A 12,133-nucleotide genomic window follows, 5' to 3' on the forward strand; every position below is an offset into this window, starting at 1 on the left:
TCTGAATCTATCCCCATTCACATTCTTCCTACTGTGTTTCACAGACAATAAGACCTACCCTGAAAATAAGCCCTACCATGATTTTAAGGGTAGGTTTTAATATAAGCCCTACCCCCAAAAATAAGTCCTAGTCATAGGCAGCTGCACTTTCCGCTGCCCCCGCCGCACAGCTGAACCACCGAACCCCCTCCATCCTTCCCTCTCAACCGATCCTTGCCGACCACGACCATAAATACCTTCCGGCAGAGGAGCATCAGGCCAGCAGCACTCACAGGCTGCTTTACGGCCTTCTCGTGGGGCCTTCTGTGTACTGATGACATCATCAGTAACACAGCACACAGAAGTCCCCAACAAGTGAGTGCTGCTGACCTGACGCTCCTCTGCCAGAAGGTATTAATGGTCATGATCAGCGAGGATCGGTTGGGAGGGAAGGATAGAGGGTTAGCGGGGGTTCAACAGTTTGGCTGAGTGGCGGGGTGGCGGCAGTTGCTCATGGGTTCTGAGGGAGGGAAGGATGGAAGCTGGGCAAAGGGTTCTGTTGCACGAGGGATGGGAGGAAGGGAAGGATGGAAGCTGGGCAAGGGTTCTGCTGCACAGGGAGATAGGAGGGATAGAAAGATGCTGCAGAGGGAAGGCAGAAGGGAATGGGTGAGAGGGGGGGAAAATGTTTCACATGTGGGGGAAAGGAGAGGAAAAATTGGGGTGAAGGAGAGGAATGGAGAAATGATCATGTACATGAAAAAAATAATCCCTACCCGAAAATAAGACATAGTGCCTCTTTTGGGCCCCAAATGAATTTAAGACACTGTCTTATTTTCAAGGAAACATGGTATACCCCCTTATTCCAGTTTCTTTTCAATTGAGACTTGTCTCATGGACATTTATGCCACGTAGGTATTTAAAGGTATCAATCATATCTCCCACCTTTCCTACAAAGTATACATACGGAGATCTTCGCCTATCCTCATACGCCTTATGATAAAAACCACCAACCATTTTAGTAGCCTCCCTCTGGACCGACTCCATCCTGTTTATATATTTTTGAAGATGCAGTCTCACCAGAGTCTTACACAGGGGCATTAATACCTCTTTTTCTTACTGGCCATACCTCTCCCTATGCACCCAAGCATCTTAGCTTTCGCTGTCACCTTTTCAACCTGTTTGACTACCTTAAGATCATCACATACTCCTCTTTCGTGCACAAAAGTTTTTCACCCCCTAAACTATACTGTTCCCTCGGGTTTTATAGTCCCAATGCTTGACCTTGCATTTCTTGATATTAAATCTTAGCTGCCATATTTTGGACCATTCCTTGAAGTTTGCTAGGCTCTTCCTCATGTTATCCACTCTACTCTATTGGTATCCTCCTCAAAGAGGTAAATCTTATCAGACAACCCTTCAGCAATATCGCTTGTAAAAATGTTAAAAAGAACAGGCCCAAGAACCAAACCTTGTGGCACACCACTGACAACATCCCTTTCCTCTAGAGAATGATACGGGGACAAACCCGTCCCCGCAAGATCCATCCCATCCCCACCCCATCCCTGAAAGTTCCATCCTCATCTCCACAAGCCTCAAACAAAGCTTGCAGGATAGGACAGGGACAGAACCCTCAAGGATGGGACAGGAACAGAGACAGATCCTGCAGGGACAAATTTGTCCCCGCATCATTATCTACTCAAGAGTACAGTAGATACTCACATATAGGTCACAAAATGTATGACCAAGTTAAAAGTCAAAAGTTGGTGAGGTGAAAAATGCTTGAGTACCTGAATCAATTCATGTAAAAACCATTCTGAGCTCCCCTAGGAGAACAGTATAGAAAATTAAATAAGAATTCAAGACTTCACTTTCATATTCAGTTATGGCTTATCCTAACTTTTAAATTTTTTGAGAGCTACAATGCTAGTGACAGGAAAATGTGAGAATAACAACAGTGGCAGTATGGCTATTAGAAATGGTGGTAGTAAATCTTGCATAAGGAGAACTAAGAGTAAATGCTATGGGCTTGAAAATAAAACTAGATGATAAATGGCTTTCATATTAAGAAATAAACAGTAAATACAGAACATCTGGTGAGTTAGCTTAGTTTTGACAAAAAGTTGAACTACTGTGTTAAGACTTTTTAGGGCAGTATATTGGCTTGGTACTGCCAATATACTGCCCTAAACAACAGATCATCAAGTACCAAGGCAATTAGACTTAAATAAGATACCAAAATATTCCCAATTAAGTTCCAGTTGCTTAATCAAAAATAATTTGTTAGCATATCTTGATAAGTCACCTATATGAACTATATTCTATAACCACAGAAGGAATTTTTTTGTACAATGCCATTAACGCAAGCAATAGTAGTAAACCTGAGATTCAGATCATACCTATCACAACCTGGTTTTGAAGCGAGGTCCATTTACAGATATGGTATGCAAAAATCCAAATAATTTTTTGGTACTTCCTACCTAGGAAGAAACTGGGAAGCTAAGAATAGCAGCAGTGGAAGGGAACAGGAATTATGGTATCAATGCTAGAAAAAGACTAGAGCATTATGGACCCCTGTTCGGTTACAAAAATTGGATAGCTCTAAGTCTAATAAATGTTGGCACTGTCATCTAGAAGCAGGGACTTTAGATCATTTATTATTCTATTGTCCATTTATTATGAATTTCTGGAAATCAATTTGGGACCAAATTAATTGTCTATTAGATAATTAATTGTCTATTAGATAATCCAGTGGCATTATCTTATGATACTGTGCTGTTTGGTATGGCAATGAGAGCAAAAAGTCAGATTACTACAAATAATAACAAATTATTACTTATAATGACTGGGGTTGCCATTCAACAAATTACATATAATTGGAAAAGATTAAATTACAATTTCTGGTGGAATTCATTATGTCAGGTATATAAAATGGAGAGATTTATTGCAGTACAGCGTGGTTCTTTCAGGAAATTTCAGGATGTGTGGGAACCATTTACAAAGTATTGTACTGATTAGATGGCATATTATTTTAATATTTTTTTCCCTTAAATTTACAAGTTGGATTGGGAGGGGGGAGGGAAGGGTAAATTTATTTTATATATGGTATAAGGTATTGTTTCTAGGATAAGAAAGGGTGGGAGGGGTGGGAAATAAGAGCATATCATTTGTACCATTGAAGATTGTTAAGTGACATAATTATTGTTAATTTGTTTGAATATATTGTTGCACTTATTGTAATTTGAAAATGAATAAAGAATTTGAAAAAAAAGAAAAAGAAAAAGACTAGGAATTGCAACAACAACAAGATATCCCATTCAATGAAAACTTCATGCAGTAATGGTAGATGAATAATCCAAGTGAGAGGAAAATGGGAAGCCAAAATCAGTGAGAGGAAAGAAGCAGATAGAGTTGTGGTGGTGGAGCAGCTGATCCAAAAAGTTGTGAATATAGTGGGGGAAGCAAGTGAAGTTGAAAGCCTGTTGCTTTTCTCCAGCATTAAGTGGAACAGAAAATATTTTAGGACAGATATTTATTTTCCACTTAATGTTAATAGGTTCTTCCTATCATTTCATTAGCATTGACTGTGTTTTGGTTTTGTTTTTTTTAACATATTGAGATTTTAGCTTATGTTTGTCTTATTGTCTTTGATGTTGTTGTGGCTTGGTTTTATTTTAGTAACACATGAGGAGCAAGCAAACTCGGAATAGTGAGATAGAAGTTCTGTGAAATAGAAAATCATTACATATACCAAATTTATGGAAGGGTCAGATAAGAGAGCATGGCAAGCTGTGTTAACAGATTAGTCAATAGAATCAAGGTTTTAATGGTTTGAACAGACCAAGAAAAGGAACATGGATTTGAAACCCTAGGCTTTTTTTCATTTTATTTATTTTTAACTTTAATTATGCAATGAAGATATGAATCCTGTAACATAAAAGAAGGGATGTCATCTTCCATCTTGGAAGATAACAAGTTTTAAGAGTAACACAGTATAAAATTAGTTATGATTATGTTAATTTGAAATCATAAATGTTTGAAGCCAGAATCTTGGACACTGGGATATAAATCTTTGTTGAGTGCTATAGTTTGTAAAATGCATCAGCTAGAAAGAATAGTACAATGTGCAAGGATGATGAACCAATTTTCAAAGCCATGTTAAGCCAAGAACAGTAAAATGCAAACAGAACAATAGTACAAGGCGAGCCCAAAAACCCCCCGTAACTCCCTAGTTTTTTTTGCAGTTTTCTCAGCAACCACTTTGAATTTCAATGAGAAATTTTATGTACTTATTTAGTAATCATACTTATGTATTACTATTAAACAACATTTAATTCTCTTATGCTACGTTGATGTTACTAGCATTTTAGTGTTACTATCTAGCAATTTTTGCGCATTAAAAATAGTTTAAGCTAAAACAGTAAAATAGCATCATTCAAACGATGCAATCAACAATAGGCCTGATTCTATAAACTACTACTAACCACGCCTAACTTGCAGGCATTGATCAGTGCAGTTGTCAATTAACCGCTAGGCACCACTTATAGAATCATGCTTAGAGGCGCCTGGGCATGCTTAGGTGATGCTAGGCATCCTTGTCATAGGTGTCGGTATATTAGGCCTAATTTACTGGTGCCTAACCACGCCTATTCCATGTCCCAAACCATGCCCGTTTTTCAGGTAGGCACCTCGACTTAGGCTTCACTAAATGCTGCGTGGCAGTCTGCAAGCAGCCCATAAGTTATTATTATGTTTTTTTTCTTTAAATCAGTTTTTAATGATGTGGTCAATTACCAGCCCAATTAAATCAATTGAAAACAATTAAGTTGTGCAAGGAATTCAGTTAGGCGTTGTCAGGAGTCCTCGATTAGGGCGTCTAGCGGCGCCTAACCCAGGCATTGTTTATAGAATTTCCTTCAGTATAGCAGAATTTTGCAGTCACTGTGAATGCTTAAAGTGTCCACTCCCAGTTTTATCACAAGCCTTCAGTCATTTTGTGAAGCTCTTAACAGCCTTGTCGATTAGTCCCTGTGGCATACTGTCCCAGATCATTTGCTGCCACCTAGCCCACGATTGCATTTCTGATCCAAAATGCTTTTAAAGAAATTATCTAAAAATCATCATATTATCAAAAACAAATTATTAAAATTTAAATTATAGCTTATAAATGTCAATGTCACTGTGACATCATTAACAGTAAGTTGGTACCCTGTTTTTTTTTGGTTTTTTAAAATAATGGTAATTTTACAGTGCAAACATTTTTGAATGTGCCAAACTCACTGGGTGGTCATGCTACAAAGTCTATAACTTTGCCATGTTTAAAGATAATTCCATTCCATTTGGCACATAAACGTAGATAGTAATAACAAACAAATCTGTAAAATTTCATGTTGAAATTCTAAGCAGTTGCTGGAGCAAAAAAAGTCTAAATAATTTTTGGTTTATTTTTTTGCCTCACCCTGTATATCATAAAAATTTCTTACTTTCATACCAAATTTTCACTATGGCATGTATTGGCTTTCAATTTAAGGAAACAACTCACCACAGTGAAGTTCTTCTGGTGTTATTGTAGACACTGATCTTCCCTGAAGTCTTCGCGGATATTCACAAGTTGCTGCTGCTTGGGCGTTACCAGATTCAGCATATGTCTTCAACAGATCTGCAAGCCATAGGATTTCACAGTCGCAGTGAAGGGCATTGGAATCTAAACGCCTGTGAGAGTCAAGTATATCAATATCTGATGTTCAATGAATCAGTTATGCCTCCTCAGGAATTTCTCAGTGCAGTATATTCCTCTGTCATGTCAGTAAAGCTACAATTTATGACTTTTTAAACTATCATTTTCTTGTGCTTAAATGTAGTGGTGCATAGTTTGCAGTTGAGCGTACACACAAGCAAAGTCTGAGTGAGGACACAAAAATCATGTCTATAATTATAGAACATTATAATTTACGTATGTTTTAATAATCTAGACCCAAACATTTACACCATAATTGGTGTAAGTGGTCACACCTAAATTATACACATGCATTTGAACTATTAAGCTTGTATAAAGGAAAAGTAGGTACCTACTTTCTCGATAAGCACTTAAAAACCACTCCTTGATATTAAATGGTTACAAAATCAAAATTTATTGGAATATTCTTTCACCTTTGAGGCTACAGTTTCTTTAACTCATAAAGTTTCATATGGTATCTATTGATTACATACACTAGATATGCGTCCCACCTGTTACTCGGCAAACAGCAATACGATAATTGGGCGTGATCACGTTTATAGCTTCAGTGATGAGTTCCTGCAGATCTTCCATAGTTGTGGGTAGTGAAGGTACGCACACTCTGTCTTTCATGTACCCCCAAAGGAAAAAGTCACCGACAGTAATGTCCGGTGATCCCGAGGGCCACTTGAGAGACACCTGGTCATTTTGTTACGTTGCATTGTCTGAAGGTTGGCGCCAGTTGCAGCTTATAAGGGTGAAAGTGCAAGCAATTGTTTAAGATCTTGCTAACCATGCTTTTTGGGTCTTGTATTTGCTGTCATCTTATTTATAAATATATTCCAATAAGTTTAAAATCAAGGAGTGTTTTTGTGGACACCCTGTATAATCCATCTCCATATGTTACATAGCCCTGGCAGCAGCTAAAAAGTTGATTCTGTGGTGCAAGTTTACAAACTCCGTGACAAAGCTTCTGAAATGCTGTGCCTATTGGACCTGTTGAAAGAGAGAGCAGCGCTCCTTCCTCTTCTGCTGCTGAGCTCAGACTCATGGTCCGAACATGCAGGCGGAGCAGCCTATGGGGGATGCAGAGGGACCTGGACTCACTGCCGGTCCTCATTTGCATAAGTCAGTAGGGGAAATAAAAAGTGGAGATAAAATAAGGGCCATGTGTGAAAAACACGGTTGTTCAGTGGTTGGACTGGTCCAGCACGCAGGCTACTATACTGCTGTGTAATTGAAAGCATTAGCAATCTGATGCATCGCCTTCTTTTACAGCCACCTGGATTGGTACAAAAAGGAAACAGGAGAAGAAGGCTATCAGGGGCACTCAGACAGATGAGAGAAGGATTTTAGGAACTGAATGATCAAGTTAAAAAGATAACATTGCCCAACAAGGATCCCAATTTCCACAATTCCTTAGTGAGGTCTCAATTTTTAGCCTTTACTGTGGCATCATGGGAAATGGAGGCAAGGGAGTGGCGCAGCTAAGACTGACTGGGCCCCCTTTAATACCATAACTCCCAAGGTAGTGTGGACTGGGCTAAGGGAGGGTGGAGGAGAAAGAGAAAGAGGACACATATTTCCCAAACCTGGTATATTAATAAATTCAGAAAAATATGCTTTTTTTTTCTACTTTTCTTGTCCGAGCATTGCTTTTGTCTAGTATCTCTCTTCTGTTTTTCTGATTTTTCTTAATACTCTCCACCATCCATCTTTCTTGTATGCCTCTATTCCAGTGTCTCTCAAACCTTCTTGAGCCGGGGCACACTAAAGGTAGTGGCCACTGCTTGAGGCACCCAGAATTGGGCGGACGTTGCAGTGATGACACCACGCATATGCGTGACATCATCACGTCGACATCCACGCATGTGAAGAGGCCCTCCAGATGGGCCCTGAGACACCAGTAGGGGGTGCCAGCAGGGAAGAGGGCCAGAGAGAAGGAGAGGCACTGGTGCCAGCTGATTGTCTACAGCAGTGTTTCTCAACTACTTCAAGCTAAGCACCCCCTAAGTCTAACAAATATCAACTGAGTGCACCAACAACAGACCTCCCTAGGCCCACTCAAGCTCTGCCCCAGATCCCATCCCCTTTACTAATTGTAATGCAATTTTTTTCCATTCATTTTTCATATACACACAATATACACAGCAGATATAAATTCTAAAAACTGACACATTTCAATCATTATATTGAAAATAAAAACATTTTACCTACTAGTGATCCTCTGCAGGTTGCTGTAATTAGCTTTAAAGGTGAGACCAGGAGGCCAGGGGGGAACCGGAGGACGCTAGAGAGAAGGGGGAAACATGCAGGCCTTCGGTGAATTGGGCAGCGATGGTGCTGAACCGCGTAGGGAAGTCAGCTGGCAGGTGCCTCTCTTCCTCCTCAGTGTGCCACGGCACACTTGGAATCTCAGGAGCCTCGGCACACAGCTTGAGATACACTGCTCTATTCGATTCTGTTTCTATGCTCCCTCCAGAGGTAGTTATTTCTTTTGTGTCCCTGTCCCTCCCCATGTCCAGCTTCTCCTCCCTTCCTCTTATACCCACCTTCTGTGGTTTGACATCTTTCTTCCTTCCTTCCTCTGTGGGTCAAGCTCTCTCCCATCTCAGCTCCTCCTAGGTCCAGCATCTGCTTCTTATCTTCCCCCTTCCCTTTGGTCCAGGTCTCAATCTCTCTCTCTATGCCCACCCCCAAATTCAGCATTTATCCCCTTCCCACCCCATCCTCTCCCCCCCCCCCCAACACAAGAGAGGAAGGGGCAGTAGATGGCATGGATGGTCAGACTGGATAGACCATATGGACTTTATTTGCCTTCTTTTTTCTATGTTAAAAATTACCCTTTTGGTGTTCAGCACATGCATTATTGGATTTAGACACTGGGAGGTGGTTCCATATATCCTCCACTATCATCCATATATCCACTATCCTCCTGTAAATAATTATTTCCTCAGATTACTTCCACATCTGTCTCTTTTCTCCCTTATCCCATGACTCCTCATGCCCTAGTTCTTTGCCATTTATACCTTTCTTCCAGGGTAGAAATGTTTATTTCTTTAAGTTTATCCTCATATATTTATGTTTATTGTGATTTTACATCCAGCCTTTCATATGCTTTATGAGGAAAATCACTGGCTATTATAGAGGAAATATCTCCTTTTTTTTCTATTACTACTAGTCTCTTTGGTTACTTTATCTATCTTTTTGGCCACATACGAGTACAATTATCCCTAGATCCTGCTCATTTTGTGTATGGGATTTCACCTCCATTGTGTACTGTTTCTCTAAGTTTTAAGAGCCTGAACTATGCATTATTATTTTTAAAATTAAATCTTAGCTGCTAAATTCTACACCATTTTTCAGGATTCACAAAATCTACCTCATATCTTACACTTAAAGGGCTTGTGTCCCTTTTGCAATATTGCCTACAAAAATTTTAGAAAGAGTCAGATAAATGACTTGATCTCTATGGCATAATACTGGTAATGTCAATACCCCATTTCTTCAATGTGAACTCTACTTAGCAAACCATTTATCGTTTTTCCATCCAACTATTTGAATTCAATAAATCAATTTGGGGATGATTTTATGAAGTCATTTTTATGCATAAATGGCCTCTTATAAAACACCAACCAGCACAAATGCAAACATTATAGAATGAGGGTACATACTGTACTTTGCCTGTAGGAGATAGACATGGGTATAGTTCACAAGTATATATCTAGATTGATTATAAAATGTTAATTTATTCCAAAAGTTTAGGAGGGTCCAATCAGATTTGCTGAGCACTTAGGAGCCTTAGATTGCTATTTGTCTGGACTTTTTTAAAAGGATTTTTCAAGTTTGTAAATTACCAGGCTGGAAGTCAGAATGATAAAGTATCTGTATATTTTTCACAATTTCTGAGCTCTCTGGGGAGGAAGGGATATAAAACTAATTAATAAAATAAATGTAGCCTTCTGTAGCTCTCTAATCCTTTCCCCTTTAGGCAGACACTTTGGTAGGATCCAGCTAATGGGGAGGTTTCTAGTCATAGGAAGGCGGGGCTGAGTTGAAAGGGCTGGAGAGTAGAAAGCGGCTGAGCCTTGTATGGGGTTTTGAAGAGAGATGTGGAACTAGTGAGGAGTCTGGGGGAATGGGATTATTGAAAGGGAGAAAAAAAATTTAATAGCAGAAAGTGTGAAAGATCTGCTGCAAACTGAAGAAAAGAACTGGCAGCAAATGCAAGAACTCTGAATGATGGAGTGGAGGTGGGAACACATGCACTTTGACAGCGAAATATACACAAGTGCATACACTGTCTTAGGCATGTATGCTTCTCTATCATATAAACAGAGCCTCCCTTTAAAAACAGGCTGAACTTCCTTTTCAAAGTTCATTGCTAAGAAAGTACCTGTGTGCATACCAAATGAAAGGAAATTTTCAGCCTAGGGAATTTAGTCAATTAGCTATTAAGTTTCCCAGACAAATTCCTTTGAACACTGTCCTAATACTTCTCTCTGTCTATATCCTTTCATAAACATCAAAGTTAATTTTTTACATTTTCCTGCTTCCATTTGTGAAACTTTTCTCACTTTGTCCCTTGGCACCACTAGTTCGTACCAGAGGCAAGCGAGGGTACAAATTGCTTGCATAACTTCTCTGGTTCTTGGCTCACTACTGCAGAGCTGCCAAATTACCCAGCTCTAGGAAGGACACTTTTTGGACAACCTAATGGTTGAGCTTACATCCCAATTCAGTGTGTTATTTGTAGTCAAGTGAAATCAGTGCTTCACATCCCATAATGTACCAGGATAGGGTTGAACTAATCCCAGGACTAATTCAGAATCTCCCTTCTGGAATTGGGAAACTTAGCAGTTCTCCAGCTCCAGCCATTAAGCCCCTCCATTTAAGGTACACTTGCAAGGTCCTTCTGTTCACTAACAAAGATTACCATCACCATGCTCCCAGATAGGCTCTGCATTTTTCATGCTACTTCTGGAGAAGTGAAATATTAGGGGGCGGGGACATTATCAAGTTCATCTAACAAAACCTAACTCTGGATAAACTCTGGAATCAGATCTTGTATCTACTATGTAGATATCAGAATTGCACCATCCTTTATTTTACTAATAATCCTACTAATTGCTGTCCTGCCCTTAGCAAGGAAGGTTTTGGCTTCTGGAAACTAGTCATAATTTTCCAGTCGGAAGGACTCATTACAAATCAGGTAAGAGGAAAAAACTGAAAGGTCTGAGGGGAAGCATTTTCAAGACTGACTATTGTTTTTATACTCGTAAACTGTGGCATGTTACTTCCTATTTTGAAATGAAGATTTCTGCTATTTGTTTAGCTTCTCTGAACAACATGCATCTTTATTAAATATCTTATTTGCAAAGGCAATTCCAAGGGAAAAAAAAGAACAATTTTTTATTTACGTATTTATTTCATAAATGCTGGCTCTTACAGAGCCGTGGTAGAGGTTTCTACTGCAGGTTGGCGAGGTAAATGCTACGACCCTCATAGAATTCCTATGAGCGTCGGAGCATTTACCTCACTGGCCGGCAGTAAAAACTTCTAGTGTGGCTTTGTAAAAGGAGTCCAAAGTTTGCTATATTGTTTTTCAATCTACAGTACAGTATATCAAATTGATTTACAATATTATATATTCATAGAAAGACAAATACCATAGAATTAAACAAAAAATAAAAGGGATAAGGAAAGGGAATGTAAATTGCACATCAGATAATGTTTAATAATCAGTGATACATTAAGACACGTAACTAAGACTCACAACCAATATCCTCATAAAATCAATTGAACAAAACAACTGTCTAAACCACCATGGGGTCCTTTTATTAAATTACATGCTTATCACACATTAAAAAGATTTGCTGTGGGATATCCACTGGCTTCCTGTGATAAATTTGCCTCTCTATGCACGTACATTGCACGATAAAAAATATTTTAAATTTTCTTCTAAGGGGTGTGTTGAGGGGTGGAGAGTGGGCGTGGCAATGCTAATCAGTTAGCGCATGAGGCATTGCAGCTTGCTAATTGATTAGCACAAGTTTAGTGCATGGGCCCTTACCACCTACAAAATAAGGGTCAATAGGGGCTCACGCAGTAAATTTTTTTAATGGCCACACGCTAATGGCTAAATTAGTGTGTGATTACTTCTTAAACATTGTTGTGCTACGCAATCCAACTTCAAAAATATGTAGGCTACTGCAGAATCACAAATCCAACATCTCATTCAACAGGATTCCTTGAGTAGTTTATAGTGGATCTCAAGTGTTCACAGTTATACCGCCACTGGAACATGTCCCGGCGTATAACTATCTTGTAAACTATCATCGATCCACTAACTTGTTTATTACACTGTTTAAACTTATTTCATTATTATCTTTTTCTATCTATTTCTATCATATTATACCGTACACTAAGATTATTTAA

The 12,133-nt window shown here is 39.1% G+C and overlaps 1 protein-coding gene across 2 annotated transcripts in view; it reads right to left on the reverse strand.

Moving 5' to 3' along the window:
• PXDN (peroxidasin) overlaps window positions 1-12,133 on the reverse strand; it is a 419,029-nt gene that overhangs the window by 189,626 nt on the left and 217,270 nt on the right. For both annotated transcript variants that reach the window (XM_033936817.1, XM_033936816.1), the window contains one exon: window positions 5,522-5,691. In XM_033936817.1, coding sequence (XP_033792708.1) covers window positions 5,522-5,691 — 170 coding nt within the window. The remainder of the gene's footprint in view (window positions 1-5,521; window positions 5,692-12,133) is intronic.

Source organism: Geotrypetes seraphini, chromosome 3, assembly GCF_902459505.1.
Source record: "Geotrypetes seraphini chromosome 3, aGeoSer1.1, whole genome shotgun sequence".
In the NCBI taxonomy this organism is placed as follows: Eukaryota; Metazoa; Chordata; class Amphibia; order Gymnophiona; family Dermophiidae; genus Geotrypetes; species Geotrypetes seraphini.